The sequence below is a fragment of the Wolffia australiana genome, chromosome 1 (assembly GCF_029677425.1).
Source record: "Wolffia australiana isolate 7733 chromosome 1, ASM2967742v1".
In the NCBI taxonomy this organism is placed as follows: Eukaryota; Viridiplantae; Streptophyta; class Magnoliopsida; order Alismatales; family Araceae; genus Wolffia; species Wolffia australiana.
The window spans coordinates 8588384-8607475 of NC_135835.1; the positions used below are offsets into that span (position 1 = coordinate 8588384).

A 19092-nucleotide genomic window follows, 5' to 3' on the forward strand; every position below is an offset into this window, starting at 1 on the left:
TGCTAATTATCCTCTTATTTGATATTTCAACCTAACCTTGTCTGCGGTTATATTTTTTCAATATCATCAGATAACGAAAATTCAAAACCATAAATTTACTTTGATATAAAAGATAATATCACCCTATAAAAAAAGAATTGAATGTATTATTTTAGAGGGTTATTTCTATATTTATTCCTTAATAGACTTGAAGATATAACCGATCATGTTGACACAAAGACATGGGCGATTTTATTAGCTTCTGAAAGTGAGTCAATATATTTTGATATATATATTTATTATGAAGGTACATTCCATATAAAACAACATTATTATGCTTTTATGACATATTGGAAGATTAGTTCTGGTTTCCTTGTAAAAGGAAATGTGACTCCTTTTAAAATGAATGGTATTGAGGAAAATCATGGTGTAATCATGGACACCATCCAATGATTATGACAGGTCCCACTTAATGTATTTTTGATTATCAGATTTTTCAATCAAAGAGCATGAAACCAATAGAAGGAATGGACCTTTTGTGATAAATGCTTTCTGACGCATTGTGATTAATGCTTTGTGATGAATGGTAATTTCTTCAATCTCATATCAAATTTTACTATTATGATGCTATGGATAATTAATACATAATATATATATAACTTTTATACTTCACATATATTAACAAAACATTTACAAAAATCTCTAAGTGATGACCTTCAGGCTAAGGTCTCCTATATAATTAAATCTAGGTCACATGTCGTCCTCTTGTAACTTTTTCAAACTTGCATAAAAATTTTGATTCTAAATCCTATCACTCTGGGATGATCTTAGAAATAAAACCAATTTAAAAGATACCCTAAAAATATTTCAGAAGGCGAGATCTCTTACATGCTTGTATAGTGTGATTTTTCATCAAGAGAGAGAGAGAGAAGAGGTAAGACATAATTAGGCTAATTCCTCCTCTATGGGTTTAAAAAATGATAGGGGAAAGTGTGTAATTTTCACAAAGCAAACATTGAAATGCATCTAATATAAGAGAGAATTACAAGACAGCTTAACTGGTTTAATTTTGAACTAGCCAATTACAATTTTGATATTCAGTTTATAATCCATAAAAGGCAAAACCAATAATTATTGTTTCTCCACAGATTTACCTTCAGAATATTTTAAATCATCTTCTTCAGAATATTAAACAGGTTTAAGTTTACTTCAGAATATAGAAGTCCAGGGTGATCATGATGTTTCACTAGCCAAATGATGTTTTATAGACATTAATATTGGACCAACGATATAGAACATGGTTATTGAAATGCCATACAAATCTCGAGTTCTAACTTGATGATTTGTCACATTGATCAGATGGTCAAATGTGAGACGTCTTGGTATACATGAAGGGAGTCATTCAATGCATGTGGTAGTTGCATAGTTTCAACTATGAAGTTCCCTATCTTCATAATCATAATTTCTGACATGAATAAACATCAAACCCACAGGTAGGTATACAACTTCATGTGCCTTGGCAAGATTTTCCACGGCAAATCCCGAATATACAGAAAATTTACATAACGTGAGAAAGACATGGAAACGTATACAGACCATTTGTTTCTACTTTCTATACAGGGGGTGAAAGTTTGTGTGTGGGAGAGAGAGAGACAGACAGACGGACAGTGAGAGAACCCGACTCTTCACTCCTGGGCGAGCAATTTCTTAACTCGCCCCATACATCACACATCATAACAGGTCAGTCAAGCTCCACCAGTCGGAGAGCCCGTTTGGTGGCCGCCTTCCACTTCACCAAAATCACCCACTTGAACACCGCCTTGAGCTTGAGCCACGCCAACGCACTTCTTCCGTTACCCCTTCTCCTCTCCCTCTCCATTTCTTCCTGTTCCACAGCCTCAACCTGGAAGTCCAAATACCCTTCATCCCCCATGACAAACGAGCTCAGCAAGCACTGCACATCGTCCTGGTACATCATCACCGAACTCGCCATCCCCTCCTCTTCCTCCTCCGCCATGAGCTCCCCATTCTCAGCAGCGCCGGAGATCTGCTCCTCTGAGCTCTGGAAGAAGAAACCTTGGAATTGATGAGTTTCCAAGGACGGGGATGAAGAGCAAGGTTCGCCGAGGAGGCGGGCGTCGATCTCAACGGCTTGGTGCCAGTTCTCGTAAGCTCGCCGGACGAGAGGTTCGACGTGGAGCTTGTGTGTGTCGGGAAGGGAGCTGAGGGGAAGGAACTGGCCGTCGTTTATGAGGCCCTGAAGCTCGCAAATGGGGTTGAAGACAACTCCGGAGTATGCGGAGGCGTCGGGGTAGTAGACGTAGCGTTTGCTGCTGAGAACGCAGGTCCTCGCGTGCTCCACCATGTTCTCCCACATCTTCTGGGAAATCCCCGATCCGAGTACCTGCTTACAACCGGGGAGAATTTGATCGGAAAGAACAGAGCGTAGCGATAAATTGCATGAGATGGAGATAGATATAGAGATAGAGAGACATTACGTGGGTAAAGAGAGAGTGAGAGACTGCATGAGATAAAAATGAGAGTTGCTGGAGATAAATTGAGTGAGAGATTGTATTAGATAAAGAGAGACAGGAGAGAGAGATTGCATTAGATAAAGAGAGACAGGAGAGAGAGATTGCATGAGAAGAAGAGAGACATATTGAGAGTTTGCTTGAGATAAAATGAGACATATATATCTCATGAGATAAAGACAGACAAAGAGAAAGAGATTGCGTATAGAGAGAGAGATAGTTTGGTTGATATAAAACGAATGTGTATATATATACACACATTGCATGAGATAAAGAAAGACGTCGAGAAATTGGATGAGATAAAGAGAGACATAGAGAGAGCGAGAGATGGATTGAATGATGAAGAGAGACATATAGAGATAGATTGCATGACGTAAAGAGGAATTGAGAAAGAGAGATTGCCTGACATAAAGAGACATAAAGAAAGACAGAGATATCATGAGATAAACAGAGAGAGGTAGAGATAGAGAGATAGAGAGATAGAGACAGAGTGCAGTACTTACACTTCTCAGCCTGAGAGGATCCCTGACGAGAAGACGGAGAAAACCTTCGACTGTGTTGATGTTTTCATCGGCAAGTTTCGTATGGAAAGGCCCGCCCTTACGTATATTGTTCAGTCGCCAGACCTCATCGTGGAGAGCAGGCGGGTAATGCTTCTTATAAACTGCGATTAGATTTCAGTCCGTTAATAAATAAACTTAACTTATTTATTAACGTTCTCCTCAAACTTACGTTCTCCTCGCTGATCCTTGACGGAGAAAGCGTCGGATTTGGCCTCTCGAATGCGCCGGCCAGCGGCGCCGCCATCTTCTCCGGCGACTTTCACCCCCAGCCGAAACTTCCTGCTCTTAATCCAGCTTGAATTGTCGGTGAAGATTAACTCGCCTAGTGTTCCAACCCCCTCTTTCAACGTAAGCTGAAGGTCGCCAGTAAGAAGCGGGCGTTTGCCCTCCCTTTCCTTCACTTCAAAGCTCTGAAAATGCTCCATCGTCCAGCGCTCGTCGTCCATGTCATCGAAGTCTCCTTGGAGTACAACGACGGTGAGCTTCACGGCGGATTCCTGGCCAGTGGAAACGACGGCCCCTGTGTTGGCGTCGTGGAGGGAGATGTTTATAGGGAGGCCTTGTTCTCCCTTTATCTTTGCTCCTGTGAAGAAATGATGCGGCATTCTCGAAGAGAATTGCAAGTAGAGGTTTCCCCCGTCCGACATTTCGATTCTCGGTGGAGAAGATCTGCATCAATGAAATCCATGCTACAGTCAAGAAGACCTTATGAAATTGAACCTCATCGGAAAGAAGACATACAACAGATAGTGAAGAGTCAATAGAAGCATTTCAGTGTTACTTCAGCTAAGAATAAATAGGTATTCTAAACGTTGCACGATTTGTTCCTCATATTCCTTCATTCTGTTTTAATGAAAATAAAATTTATTTTGATTTTCCGGAGAATTGCAAAAAAGAAAAAAGTTTGGAATCTTATAATAGTGTATCTAGGGACTATGTCATTTGGAAGGCACTATTCTTCCTTAGCTACTTGGCGGATCTTCTCATATTGGAAAATCGGCTTAGTCATGTAGATCTAGGACAATTCTAGGCATCATGAAATACAGGTTCTCTTGAGAGATAACTGACTAGTGGGTTTTCTTCCGCACTTGATGAACATTGAGGCTCGTCGTTTTTATTCATTTACGAAAATATTAAAAGCAATGAAACGCTAGAGAGAGAGGGGGGGAAGAGGAACCTTGGCGCCAACATCGCAGATCCTGTCGCGGAAATAACGCGCTCCACCTCTTCCCTGACCTGTTCATTCATAGATTACCGCGATTGAAAATTGTGTCAATTTTTTTTTTCTAGTTACAAACGAATCAAATTCTTCTCTCGGACCCTTTTATTGTCCAACTCCTTTAACCATGTCAAATCAAAGAGAGAGAGTTTAAGAGTAAAAGTAAGAATCAGAGTAAGATAGATAGATAGGTGAGGTAAGAGAGAAAGAGAACCGGAGAGAGAGATAGGTAGATAGAGAGACTAAGAGAGAGAGAGAGAGAGAGAGAGAGAGAGAGAGAGAGAGAGAGAGAGAGAGAGAGAGAGAGAGAGAGAGAGAAAGAGAGAGAGAGAGAGATTGAGCTGCTCACAATTCGGCGGAGCAGGGGCTCCAATGAATAGCAGAGGCGCCGGAGGGTATCCTGCTTCATAGCCTCTACGATCACGCTTTGTGGAAGAAAAATTGACGAGAGGAGTTTGAATCGATGAACAACTATCGAAGAATAAAAACCAAGAAAATTCGCGATAGGAGAAAAAATAACAAGGAAAAACAAGAGAAGTAGAACCTGGCGAGAGCGGGGGTCTGCTTCTGTTTCTTGTTTGATTCCTCTGTCTCTGTCTCCTCATCCAATCCTCTTTTTTCCCCTCTCTCTTTCATCTCGAGCTTTTTCATCGTTATAATTCCCTCTGTATTTTAAGAGAGAGACAGATAGCGAGAGAGAAGCTGAAGCCAGAGAAAATTCGAAGAAGAGATACGCTTCTGAGGAGCTATGCTTGATCTAATCCGAGATGGAGCTAGTTTTCCTTAACTTTCTTCTTACAGGTTTTTCTTCAACTCCGCAGAGGAAGAGAAAGGGAAACCAGGTTAGAGAGAGCGAGAGCGAGAGAGAGAGAGAGAGAGAGAGAGAGAGAGAGAGAGAGAGAGAGAGAGAGAGAGAGAGAGAGAGAGAGAGAGAGGACTGTGGATCTGGTTTAAACGGAGAGAAGAAAGATCAGGGAGAGTATCGCTGCCGTCGGATGCTTTTCCTGGACTATCCTCTCAATATTATAAGATTCAACGTCTAGAATAAAATAATCGACGACTACTGTTGCACTAACACTGCACGTCTCTTCAGGCAGGGCTAAACGGGTACGATCTGACCACGTCATTGGCACTGATCTTCCATTACGTCACAGGATTACGGGCAACGCGGCTATCCCTGTCCAGTGTACGCGTTTTTGGATCATCTTTCAATTTTTAAACGCAGATGATAATTATTATAACTCTAGACTTTGGTCCAGCCGTTTGATCCGTGAAAAAGAAATCGAAATTTGCCGCTGAGATAAGCAATAAAATACACATATATGGCCCACAGAATAAAGAGTAATTAAGAAGACAGTCAATTTATCTTAGAATTACTCTCCCAACACTTTGGGTCGGAATCGATCAGCCGACTCTGTAGTTGTCGATCCAACTCTGGAGAATCTTCACTTCTTGGCTCCTCAACTGAGACAACCAGTCCGGGTCGTCTTTCGTGGCCGACCGCAAGTCCACGTGATGCGCCCCTGTCATGTTCAGATTGTAGAGAGAGAGATGACATCAGGGAAGAAGAGAGAGAAGCGAAGGCGATGAGATGAGAAAGACATGCCGAGAATGAACTTTTAGAGAGAAATCAATTAGTTACCCTTTTGGGTGACGAGGGCCACGATGGTGGAGGAGATATTTTTCAGTACCCTGCATGTATGAATGGGCGATCAGAGATCAAGCAAGAGAGAGGGAGCACGGAAGGAGTGAGAGAAGGGTCTCACTCACCCTCCTCTGCTCCACGGATCCCTCATCCCGTTGGAGAATATGATGTTGCTCCCGAATCTCTTAAGAGCTCTCTCAATGTTCTGCAAAAGATATAGAGATAAACATAACTCAGTTCACCAAACACAGATGCATAAAATGAGAGGAGAGAGATTGCTCCGCACCAGAGAACGATAAGGCAAAAGAGGTGATATACAAATAGAGATAGTTAGATAGAGATAGAGAAAGAGAGTATAACCTCTCCGCCATACTGGGTGGTGATCCAATGAGGCCTGGGCCAAACGCCGTATTTCTCCTTGCAAGAGTCGGCGAACAGCTCGAAAAAGAAATCGTACGGTGGGAACATGCTTTGATTGGACGCGCTAATCGGTATTACCATCTCGGTGCACACCTGGGTAGGTTGGTTGAGTTTAGTGCACAAAAATTTCGAAATACATTATAATTACAAAGACGGATGGATTAGTGGATGCATGGATTGAATGGATGGATCGATATATAGATAGCTAGCGAGACAGAGAGAGATAAAGAGAGAACCTGCCAGTTCCACCCGTGGAGACCATGAGAATCGATCTCGTTCTCGATTTGAAAGCATCTCTCCGAGCCTGTATAATTGTAGTACAAGCTCGCCGCTGCAATCGTCGTCGTCAATTTGTCCATTCCCTCGGGAGCCCCATCGATGATCTTGCACATCTGTAGTAACAAGAGAGACAACAAAACTGAGAGACAAGCGCGCAGATAGAGAGAGAGATAGACACAAGGAGAGAGAGATAGACACATGGAGAGAGAGATAGAGAGAGAGGGAGAGAGAGAGAGAGAGAGAGAGAGAGAGAGAGAGAGAGACCTTGTTAACTGGGTAGGCTGGGAGAGGCTTCAGGAAGTTGGCCGCAGTAGGGTAGTCCAGCATGGCAGTGTAGACGAAGGCTGACCAAAGCCAATCCCGAGCTGAGAAAACAGAGTGAATCGGCCTGCCAGACCTCTATTAGGCATTGTTCGGGATAAAAATATAAAGAGAGCGAGAGAGATAGAGATGAGCAAGGCATCTGTGACGGCAGGATCTCTCTCAGATCTTACTCGAGATAACTAAACTAACCCGAGAGATAGAAATAGAAATAGAGCTTTAGAGCGATAGAGAGAAGGGGGGAGAGAGAGAGAGAGGCGTCAGTACTTGCAGGACTTGAATAGCTTGCTGATCTCAGCCAGGCCATCTTTTTGGGAGGACTTCGCCCTTAGCTCCTGCCAGCTACCTTTAATGACCTCGAAGCAGGTCTCGCTCTCGCTCTTCGCCAGAAAGAAGTCAGAGAAAAAAATTGAAAGAAAAAGAGGCCTCACATACTGAAAATTAAAAGAAGAAACGTGGGTTCATCCTATTTCGCCATTAACGGCTGTACCTTGAAATCCTCGGAGACGCCATCGTAAAAACTTGCGGTCGGCGTTATGGAGTCAAAGTACATTATAGGGGCGGATGACGCCACTGCCCCAATTGCAATGTGCGGGTACTTCAACCTGAACCAGGCGGCAAGCACTGAAAATAAGAGAGAGAGAGAGATTAAACGAGGTGACATTAGTAAAAGTCTTACGTTCGCGAAAGTAAATAAACCCTTTAGATGTGGAGGCGTCTCTTACTTCCGCCGTATGATCCGCCGAAGACGATGACTGGTGAGTTCTCAGCCGTCAGATTCTTCTTCAGGCTTCTGATCAGAACCGCGTAATCGGCCAACGCCTGGGAGGAGGTCAGATAACCGAGCTGCTTTGCTGATTTGTACGAGTCCTTCCCGAATGGTTTGGACGTACCGTAGAATCTATGCTGAATCCATTTCCCCTCGTCAAATCCCACGCAACGAGGCAATGAAAGCAAGATGATGATGATAATAGAGATCAATATCAAGATGTCAATGATGAATATAAACAGGAAAATGATAGTGAGAAGATGATGAAGAAGATAAAGATGAATCCGGTGATGATGATGAAGATGAAGGTCGAGAAGACGGACCTCGATGAAGACGAGCATGGCCTTGAACTTGGGGGCGATGTCAAAGAGAAAGCCGGTGTTGTCAGCGAACCACTCGATGTTGCCTTCATTGCCGGTGTAGACGAAGATGGGGGCGGAGCTCCGACGATCCCAGTGGCGGTCGTTGACGAGGTACTTCTGGTAGAAGATTTTCTCTGACTCCGGACGGAATGTGAAGTGGTCGAGCTGCTGACGGAAGAATTTCGTCTTGTACGCCGCCTTACCCTTCTTCACCACCGCCGCCGCCGCCAGCGTCGTCTCCGGCGATGGCGGCGGTGGCTCTCTGGGGAAGTACACTAGCGCCGCCGGCGCTTTTGCCGTCCCTTCCACAGGGTGAACGCTGTAGAAGGCAAGGAAAAGGGCTACAGCCGCCGCCCACATCTCTCTCTCTCTCTCTGGGTTTCGAGCTCTGAGATGGAGTATTATTGAGGAGACGTCACGTGTGCTCTCTACTTCTAGATTTTCTGCCAGCTCGTCTAGCCGTTGTATATATTTTGTCCGTTTCCAGAAGAGAGATAGAAAGAAAGAAAGAAAGAAAGAAAGAAAGAAAGAAAGAAAGAAAGATAGATAGATAGATAGATAGATAGATAGATAGATAGATAGATAGATAGATAGATAGATAGATAGATAGATAGATAGATAGATAGATAGATAGATAGATAGATAGATAGATAGATAGATAGATAGATAGATAGATAGAGAGAGAGAGATGAAAAGAGAGCTATGACGATAGGAGTGATAATTTTTGTCCTGAGCTTCGCCGTTGACCGCATACGAAGGCGAAATAATCGGCGAAAGCGAACGGGCAAAACAGGATAAGAAGAGTAGCCGGTTAAGTCAGCCGTAGCCTGTCCCCACCCCCGTCAGTGTCAATAGTGATATTTTTTAATAAGGGGTTATTCATGCCAGAAATAGTCAAATTTGAAGACGACGGCGGAGGAATTCGGAGAGAGAAGCAGATGCTGGCTCGTGATTCCAAAAGGGTTGATCCAATGATGGTAAAACCCGCTGTCTCTTTGCTCGAAGGGTAAGAAGAGAGCGTTTAGATTCAGCTTCTGAAAAATAAACAGGGAAAAGGGAATTTTCAGTTGAGTATGCCGATAATAGTTTCAGAACAAATAACGAGAAAATAAATAATATTGTTTTCGAATTTCGTAGCTGAAGTAAAGTCTAAACTATGGTCTCTGCAAGACTGCAGTAGCTCGTATGCGCTTCAATGAAAAGCATTAAAGTTCCTATCAATATCCCTAGCAAAATACTATGATTACAAAATATATTTCTTTGAAGAAGAGAGTAAAACTGAGAATCTATAATAGAGCAAAACAAGAGTAGTTTTCTTCATTATTAAAGTGACGCAGCCTTAACGCAAGAAAAGTGTAGAGAACCCTTGAACCAACATTGCTGTGCTTGAAGCAGCCAAAGTCCTAAGTCCACAGAACTAGTCTCTTCAACCCTTCAGTCCACAAGGTTGTTGAGCTAGACTCCACAAGCATGGGAGTGCTCCGTAACACGGAGAACACTTAGAGGGGAGAAACAACTTTTATTAAGAAAATATAATAATTTAATAATGATCCTTCAACGTTAAAATGGGGCCTTGTATAGGCCACTAGAGGTTTGGATCTTCCATAATGACAGTATCATTAAAAAGACAACATAAGACATAGGGGAAAATAATGCTCATAAGACAAAGCAGAATATTAAAAGCCTGACAGCCTAAGAAAAGATATTAAGCATATTCTAAGGCATCTACAATCTGTCAAAAGATGTTGTGTGGCTCATGAAAAGTCTGACATGACAAAATATAATATTTGCACCTTTAAAAAGGAGTGCTTGGGATACATTGCATATTTTTCTAGTTAAATATGTTAGAGGATTCTGGAAGAGGAAGAATTTGTTAGGAACACTTTAGGGGTCTCTAAGCTCTTTCTGCAAATCTCGTCAGCTTATAGAAGAATCTCCATCTTGTGCCACCATTTGCTAATGGGCCTTAAGGAATGGGCTTTTGGAATACATTATAAAGCTACACATATCGATACAAATTAGGGCATATGATCTGATCTGATCTCATTGACATGCATGTGCTACACCTGTAACTCCCCTAATGTGAAGGAATGTATATTCACCATTCCTAGCTCGGACTCAAGAGTCACATAGTTATGCTTGGATAGGCCATTGTTCAAGATATATTCCACATTGACAATAAAGATGTCTTTGGACTCCTGCTTTTCCTTGGTGAATTGACGATCTAACTCCTCTTGCTTTGTGCCCTCATGTTAGACAGGATCATGGCTTAGACTGGTGGCTGACTCATTGTCATGAGTTGGGTTACATGTTCTGTGGATGAGAGCTCTAGTTCCCAATGATTTTTCTCCAATCAAGAAGGAAAATGTTGTATCCTGCTGCAGTACTGAAGCTGAATTCATAGTCCTTTTCAAGGGTCCGTAAACAATACGCTGAGGAGGTCCACACTAGTTTATATTTAGGAGATTTCACACACACACACATATTTATACACACACAAAAGGGTATTTCCTTAAGGGAAGTGAGCCTGTTAAATTCCAAGAATTCTATTTTGAGTAACCAGACTTTTAACATCAAATTAGCACCAAATTTCTACCTGAAATTCTTTAGGGATCAGTACCAATGGTAATAATTCCATCAACATGAACATAGAGAAGAACTAAATCCCCATGTGATGTATGTTGACAAAAAACAGAATGAACATCATTACTTTGTTGGTAACCTAGCCCTTTCATAAACACATTAACGGTAGGACTGTCCTGATATCAGTTTTAGTTTTTATAAATTACCTAAACCTTACATAAAGTTTGGTCTGGTATCAGTCCAATCTAGTTTGGTTTCAACCAAGTAGTAGTCTGGTCAGGCTGACTAATCAACATCAATGTCAAAATAATCTATTAATTTGATCATGGAAAATAAAATTTTCAATTCAACGGGTTCAAATACATGTGTCATGTGTTAGGTATCCATTCCTAGTTAATCTTGGATCTGCTTAGTTGCATTGGTGTTTGGTGGCACAACTTGAAAAATAACAGCACAAATGATTCATTCATTCAAAATGTGCCACATGTCCTCATCGATTGAGGCTTTAATGATTCATTCATTCAGATTTTAATTGATTATTTTTTCATGCTGACGCGTTAATTTCTCTCACATTGCATTTATTGTAATTTTAATCTGCCTTTTTTCATTGAGCTATGTCTGCCTATGCAATGAATAGGAGGAAGTGTGTGCTAGATTGGCCATTATGGCCTTGCAATTGCAGATACCATAATGGCACCTTCCATAATGATCAGAAGGCCTATTATTGGTCACAGAAAAGGATTGGATGAAGCCAATGATTAGCCTAAATCCAAATTATGACCCACGATAACCAAACAAACTCAAAATATGCAAGGAAAAATACTAAATCAATAGATTATTCCATATTAATATATTATAATTCAGAAAAAAAGTAAATATATGTATTTCATTTATGATGTGAATGAGTGATTTATTATACTATTACATATACTCAGAGAATGTTAGTTTCTAAATTATTCAAGGTTACTCATTTCAGATAAAACTTTTCAGAGTTTACAGTGAAAATAATAAATATGGTAGAAAACCATGGAGACCAAACTCCTTAAAATGATGTGTGAGATATTTCATATTGCCAAACCATAAAACGAATATCTCAAAATTATTAAATAACTATAAAGTTAATTTTCCATAAAGATATTAATTTAAAATTTTATTCTAAAATAAAATTATTTTTCATCATCATTTTTATCTAAGCATATTTTTCACGCCCTAATATCATAAATAATAAATAATTATATTGAATGCAATATTTAATTTTATAAGGTCAAGTTATTTATATGTCAATATCTATACAGAGAATATTATTTATTTTTATCTGTAAAATGTTAATCTGATGAGCAAAAAAATTGGAAAATGATTTCTTAATAGAAATTTTATATGATGGCTAAATATACAATATTGAAACATAAGGATACATTTTGTAAAATAAATATATATTTTTAAGAAAAACGTGACTCACAAATAAATCTTTAATATGTCTCACATTAGATATACATTCAATTAATATGTAATAAAAATGTGATCGTAATAACCATAAAATAAGTCCATAAATTGATATATAATAATATTGATACCTATGAAGATATACTGAATAATGTCCATTAATTTCTGTTGGGATCTTTCATGATGGATTTTCCAAGTGGGATTCATGTAGCATAAGAATGATAAGTCCAATCAAACATTTGAAAACTATAATCCAAAACGTTTAACGATCTTTTATAGATATTATGTGTTTTTCAAGACCATAAAACTTTGGTATCATGTTTAATTTTATTAAAATATTTATTTATTCATTAATATTTTGTGTCATAATGTAATTTAGTTCTCGAATATATGCAAGGGCTAAATGAATTCTGATGAAATCATAATATAATGATCACTAGTCTCCAAACATGTATTCTGAACATTCATATCCAAAGGATCCAATATACCGACATCAAACTTTCCAAAATAACTGCACAATATGACCCTACTTATATGATAAATGGAAGATCATTTGACTAATAGTGTACAGAAACTAAATACATATAGTGGATGCTTTTTAGATAAAGAGTAAAATAAATTTATATGTATGAATCTCCTAATGACATTATAACTAAAATGAAGCCATGCGTATTCATGTGACTATTGTGTAAGTGATCCTTAAACTTGAGATACCAAAGACATCCTAATGATGGACAACTATGTTTTCACTATGATGTAGGAGTGACTAATCATGGAATTCAAACTAGTCTAAGCTTGGGAATATCAAGAAGCACATGAAGATGGTTGGATGGGATCCTCTGCCCATGGTATAAGATGATATTGTCTCTTCTCCAATATCCCCATTACCCTGACTAGGGACTGAATGCATCTCTTTATTCTATCAGTCTCGTCTGATACCATGGGCAGATGGTCCCATCATGATCATCCAATCACCTTCATGTGCTTGATATATGCAAGCTAAGATATGTCTGAATCATGTGACTAGAGACCCATACATCTTCGCTATCTCATGATAATTCTATTTCCATCTCAAGTATCCTTCCAATGAGAATATTATTTATACATGTTTAAATAAAGGTGATCAATGTATTATGATATCATCAAAATTAAATAAGCCATTGCAATAATTCATGGACTTCATAATATATATCACAGTAGAATAATAAGGAAAAAAATGCTTCAATAAACTTAAACATGACATGAAAGTGTGATTGGCTGGATGGTGACATAATATCCATCAAATAGAACCTTTTTCTAATGATTAGCTTTGCTAATCATTGGCCAAAATTAATTTAATCCATATCAAGAATGATGTAATGATTTTAATGGACTTATTAAGGGTATTATGATGGAAATTTTGAACATCATATTCACTAAGAAAATATCTTTTGGTGGAACATACATTTTTAGCATTTTTTGACGTCAATTTTTTCACCAATATTAATTTTCTAAGTCAGAATACATTTGACTGTAATTACTTAAGGCCTTTATTTTATTTAAAACATTCCAATATTTCTTCATAAGCATCTTACAAGCATAAAAATGAATATGTGTACATTAAAGAACAAAAAGAAATATGACACATGTAATTATTAGTAAAGTCAGATATAATTGCATTAATCTCCTAGTTTGACAAAATGTAATCACCTTTAGATAACACTCTTGATGTTTTCTAGTGACGCTAAAAATGTGTTGAGTTGATGGATTCATTTATGGATCTTGTATACGCCTAGTCAGCATGACTATTTATGATGGATATTATTTGGACATGAAGCCCAGCACAATTCCATGTCAAGTTTTAAGTTCATCAAAATATACATGTTCACTATTATTATTGTGTGACGTTTATAATGAAGTCGATGAATTCATGAAATGGCTTAACCAATTATGAAGATATCATAATACATTGATTACTGGTCTTTAAACATGTAAACCAAAAAAATCTATTTGAAGGATACTCAAGATGGGACCGAACTATCCAAAGCGATAACATTATCTCATCTTAGTTAAATGATAGGTGTGGTTGATCGTATTCTCACTATAGTGGAGACACATGATATATAGTGGGTGCTCTTAAGGAAAAGAGTTCACTGAAATGATCTGTATGAATCACTAAAAGTTGTTATATCTAAACATCCTAAACATTAATTAGGTTGATTCATGTCATGGTCAAATAAATGGTCCGTTGACATGAGACGCCAAGGATATCTTGTACATGGATGGTTGTGTTTTGACTGAGATGTAGGAGTCTTTAATCACATGATTCAAACATGTATTTTCTTGAATATAGCAAGAAATACATGAATGTGATTGAGGAGTCAAGATGGGATAGTCCACTCTTGGTAAAGGGCGATATTGGCTCAAGGAAGAAAATGTGTTAAATCAATAGACAGGGTTGTAGAGATATTTGATCTTTCTCTAATGTCATAATTATGTGTAAAATACTAATGAATGGTGGATGACAGTTTGACGGCCAGCCATACCCTAAGGCATTCAGGGGTATTTCATTAATGAAGTAATGTACATATAATATAATTGATGACAGAAAAGTTTCCCTAAGAGAATTCTATTAATAAACTGTATCTTCTAGGGCACGAGGCGTAGCTTGGCATTCCCCGGGTAAGAAAGTAAACCTATCAATTTAGGTTAAATTGATCTCCTGTTAATTTATCTCTAAGGAAATATAACTAATTAATAAGGTTGCAAGATAATGTTATTAATTAGACTGATAATGGGCCAAGAGGGTCATATATATTTGATATTTGGAGACGTCTATTTTAGGTTTCCTTGTGAACCAGACCTAGGCCCCCTTCTTCTATTCTGTTCACTCCACTCACTCTGCTCATGAGACTTGATGTGATAAGGTCTACTAGATCTTCAAGAATGGTTGGAGTACAAGCAGAAGGGATCCAACATCGCATTGGTCATGTGGATACATCTAGAGGTCACACGAGTTAAGGGGTTGAAGAAAATTTCCTAAGGAAAAATTCAAGAATGTAACAAGTTCCATACAATATGATACAATCATCATTGAGTTTTTATTTCTACCCGATTTTATTGTCATTGATTTCACAGCATTTAGTGGTTGGAATCAATTATGCCCAACAAGAATCCCAACACTTTAGATATCTAACAACCACTTTCACGAATATGGCATGAACTAATTTGATCAACGATAAGGTAAAATACCATGTCAGATTCAAATGGATCATCTCAGTGAATTCTTTCCCAAGACAACACTCAGTATCCCTCAATATTTCCACCCAAATGCTTACAGAAACAGCTATCATCAATACTTAGAGCATGAGTGGATAGTGCGACTCTCTTATATATTTCTATTTTCTACTATAATTTCTAAAAAATAGTAATAATAAGGTTTTTCTTAAGTAAAATCCATCACCATTGCATTATCTATAATCCACTCATCATCTTACATATCCTTAGACGTCATTATAAGCATCACACATGAAGAATAATGAATACAACTTATATCAATGAATTTTGAATGAGAGTTGAAATTTTTGTTTGGATGTTAGGCAATATAATTCCATTTATTTCAAAATTATGTACACGTAGAAATTATATCGGCATATCTTTAAGAATATTTAGTACCCCTTATTATTTGAAAAATGAATTTTCATCCCATTCTATTTTTTATAAATTTAAAGCAAATTTATGTTGCCAATTATGCATATTGCTATTCTGGGCAAAATCTTAATAATTATAGATCACGTAGTGTGGGGCGGAAATTAGAGTTTCTTTTTTTGGTTATAAATTTTCAATGTCATAGATATGTTTAAAATATGAATAATGATATTTAGAAAATGAAAATAAAGATAATATGTAAAGTATTTAAGTTAAATTAAAATTTTCCTGTATTTTTATACATGTTTAAATTCCAACTAATTGAGCCAGCTAGAGTATATAATGTCACCTATATATATAACTCTTCTAAGTATACCTTGTATTCTGGAATAAAATGACAAAGGAGTTCCTAGACACATTTTAAAAATTTTCTTCTAAGGATAAACAAAGAACCATTACAATCGATCAAAATGTATAATGAATAGAATTTAAAGAGAATCTTTTTTCAATTCTTGATGATTATAATTGGCTTCCCTAACTTGATAGACTTTTAGATCAGGTTTTCCTCTTGTCTTTATTGAGTGGAGAACTTCACAACGCCAGGTAAATCTCCACTTCAGATGACTTATAAGCCGTCCTATTGATTTTTAGAAACATTAAATAAGATTCAACCATGCACCAAAGCCTAAAATATATTTGAAAATCATATTTATAGGATACATGGCTTATTTTTATGATGATTCATTTGTGACCTTAGATCCTAACCATGGTTGGTTTAGGTCCATCATTGAATTAGAGAGTGAGAAACAAATATCTCCAAATAATAGAATGGCTAATTTGAAGTTTGGTGTCAATTAACACAAAGTGAGTTTGATTGATAGTCCATTAGTGTCACAAAGTATAGGCCAAAGAATGTCACTGATTTTGAAAACTCTTAATTCACATTCTGTGATACGCCCTTGTAATTTGAATTAGAAATATGACTGGTATTCCAAATAATGCAACTGGGTTCTGAAGAAGAATATATAAGAAGAGAGAGAGATAGAGTAGATAGAGGAGTATCAGAACTGACGACGCCACCAAGCAGACAGACTTGATGATGCCTGGACTCGGTTCAGGTAGGTCACCCTCATGCAGGGATGGTCGTTTGTGAACGAGGAAGGTCAGAAGGGGCCTTCGAGAGGAAATGAAGATGTTGCACTTACAAGAGTAAAAAATCCCTTTATCTTCTGTGCCATTTTGCTTAAGTAGCTCGTTCTATTGGGCCTTCGTGGATCACAATTGTACTTCGGCATGGGCATGGTTCGACGTTCAAAGATGCAATGGTGTATCGCATCAGGACTCCCTCCTAACGCAATCAGCTTGCCCTCAAGCTGAAAACCCAGAAATTGTTGTCTCAGGCGATCGAAAAACTTCCATGTCGCCTCAAAGTTCAGAAGCCCATCCCAATGCGTGAGAACTTGGAGTCCTTTGGCCGACGGTCGAAACGTGGCATGACGCTCCATTCTTGCTCCGATGTGAGGTTTCTCAGCAGCGGCTGTTCACGGTCAGTCACTCCAATAATTTGTTTGGGATACATGCGAGCAACCTCATGAGGTAGGGCTTCAGCTTGAGAAACACAATGTCCCTAGTGTGGAACTCAACATCCCAACGGTGGTGATCGGACCCTTTCTCTTCATAATGTCTTGTGCGCGCTCCAAGTGTTGACAGAGTAGCTTTAGAGTCTGATGACATAGAAGCGTCGGCAGTCTCGTCCGTACACCACCTTGAAGGGCATCATTTTGATGGCGGCATGGTAGGATGTATTGTAACTAAGCTCCGCCCAATGCAACCCTGAACTCGATTTTTTGGGTTGATCGCCTGCAAAATAATGGAGATTGAACACTTGGGTCTGCCTGTCGATTTCTGGGTGGTATGCTGAACTGTGCTTCAACTTGGTGCCTTGCAACTTGTTTTGTTTGGTCCATAAATGGTTCGAGAATATGCTACCACGATCTGACACAATGGTGCGTTGTGCGCCATGGAGCTTTGCGATTTCTGTTGTGAATTTAGTGGCCACTTCCTTGGTGGAAAACAGATGACATCCCAATGAAATGAGCGTACTTACTGAGACGATCAACCCCGACCAATATGCAGTCCCCACCCTGGACTTGGGAAGGCCTTCTATGAAGTCCATTGAGATGTCCTCCTAGATCTGGTGCAGAATGGGTGGAAATTGTAATAGCCCCGCAGGAGAGAGCGACGACACCTTGAATCTCTGACATTGGGAACATCCGTTGAGGTAAGCTTTGATATCTCTCTTCATACCCCGCCAATAGAACTATGACGCCACTCGCTTGTATGTCTTGAGAAAACCCCGGTGGCCAATTCGCGAAGTTTAGTCATTATGTGCCCAATTCACGGAGAGCCTGTTGGTAACACCAAACGGCCATCGTGGAATAGTGTTCCATGAGTCAGCTTGTACTTGCCTTGATTATTGGGTGTCTCCCGTAACTTTAAGATGATTGCCTGCAGGGCTGGGTCTCGGTCCACCTCCTATTGGAGGCCTTCCACGTCACCCCATGGAGAGAGTGAGACAGTGTGAGCTGTCTTGTCCGTTGGTGCCATTTTGTGAGAGAGCACATCGGCCGCCTAATTCAAGCTACCTACCTTTTACTGAATGGGAAAATGATAGCCCATCAAATTCGAGAGCAATTGATGATATTCACCTTGGATTTCTCTCTGCTCAAGCAAGTGTTTGAGGCTTCTTTGAGATAGCCAGCACCGATGCTGATGATAACACTTGTTTCAGCTCTTCAAACCCATGTTGCGCCTCCCCCCCCATTGGAACTATCCCTTCTTCAGAAGTTGGGTCGGTGGTCAAGCCTTGGTGGTGTAACTCTCTATGAGTCTTCGGTAGTACCCACCAAGCGCAAGAACCCTCACAACTTACTTAAGTTTTTAAGGGGCAGCCAGTCAAAAACAGCTTCAATTTTTCATGCGTTGGTGGCTACTCCCTCTGCTGAAATACATTGTCCCAAGTATTCTAGTCGTGGTTGTGCAGAGGAATATTTTTTTGTATTGATGCTCAGCTGATTCTCAATCAGTACTTGCATGACCTTCTATAAGTGTGCCTCGTGCTCATCCATGGTGCGACTGTAAATCAAGATGTCATCGAAGAAATCGAGGACAAACTTGCGGAGAAATGGTCAAAAGTTAGCATTCATCAGTTCTTGAAAGGTGGCAGGTGTGTTGCCAAGTATTCTTAATGCCCTTGGTGTGTGTGATAACATGATAAATGCATGTATATTTCCATACATTTTAGATACTTTTTGGTATTATTAATTTAGAATATATCATGTTATCACTTTT

General features: G+C 39.1%; 2 protein-coding genes across 3 annotated transcripts; both read right to left on the bottom strand.

The window, feature by feature from the left end:
- Positions 1 to 1456: 1456 nt before the first annotated feature.
- Positions 1457 to 5227, bottom strand: LOC144704813 (calmodulin-binding protein 60 E-like). Of its 2 annotated transcripts, none has more exons than XM_078577353.1 (6): positions 4837 to 5227; positions 4642 to 4717; positions 4251 to 4309; positions 3243 to 3742; positions 3014 to 3174; positions 1457 to 2383 (listed from the first exon to the last, which is right to left on the bottom strand). In XM_078577353.1, exons 1-6 carry the CDS (start codon positions 4941 to 4943, stop codon positions 1721 to 1723), a joined length of 1566 nt encoding a protein of 521 aa, XP_078433479.1. In that variant the 5' UTR covers positions 4944 to 5227; the 3' UTR covers positions 1457 to 1720. The 2 variants fall into 2 exon arrangements, with proteins under 2 accessions (XP_078433479.1, XP_078433487.1); XM_078577361.1 differs by having other exon boundaries at positions 4642 to 4692; positions 4837 to 5225.
- A 343-nt stretch (positions 5228 to 5570) lies between these two features.
- LOC144704823 (alpha/beta-Hydrolases superfamily protein) lies at positions 5571 to 8483 on the bottom strand. The gene is made up of 10 exons (XM_078577374.1): positions 8050 to 8483; positions 7683 to 7863; positions 7448 to 7581; positions 7225 to 7337; positions 6901 to 7024; positions 6594 to 6749; positions 6298 to 6450; positions 6063 to 6142; positions 5935 to 5984; positions 5571 to 5815 (listed from the first exon to the last, which is right to left on the bottom strand). Exons 1-10 carry the CDS (start codon positions 8446 to 8448, stop codon positions 5697 to 5699), a joined length of 1509 nt encoding a protein of 502 aa, XP_078433500.1. The 5' UTR covers positions 8449 to 8483; the 3' UTR covers positions 5571 to 5696.
- Between the last annotated feature and the right edge of the window lie 10609 nt (positions 8484 to 19092).

Excerpts from the sequence above, each read along its gene's own strand:
- LOC144704823 (XM_078577374.1), bottom strand. The coding sequence starts at position 8,448 with ATGTGGGCGGCGGCTGTAGCCCTTTTCCTTGCCTTCTACAGCGTTCAC. Across the intron at positions 6,750-6,900 it reads CAGCCTACCCAGTTAACAAG|ATGTGCAAGATCATCGATGG; the intron begins GTCTCTCTCTCT and ends TTGTTACTACAG. Across the intron at positions 6,143-6,297 it reads CCACCCAGTATGGCGGAGAG|AACATTGAGAGAGCTCTTAA; the intron begins GTTATACTCTCT and ends TATCTTTTGCAG.
- LOC144704813 (XM_078577353.1), bottom strand. The coding sequence starts at position 4,943 with ATGAAAAAGCTCGAGATGAAAGAGAGAGGGGAAAAAAGAGGATTGGAT. Across the intron at positions 3,175-3,242 it reads CAAGGATCAGCGAGGAGAAC|TTTATAAGAAGCATTACCCG; the intron begins GTAAGTTTGAGG and ends ATCTAATCGCAG. Across the intron at positions 2,384-3,013 it reads ATCCTCTCAGGCTGAGAAGT|GTACTCGGATCGGGGATTTC; the intron begins GTAAGTACTGCA and ends GGTTGTAAGCAG.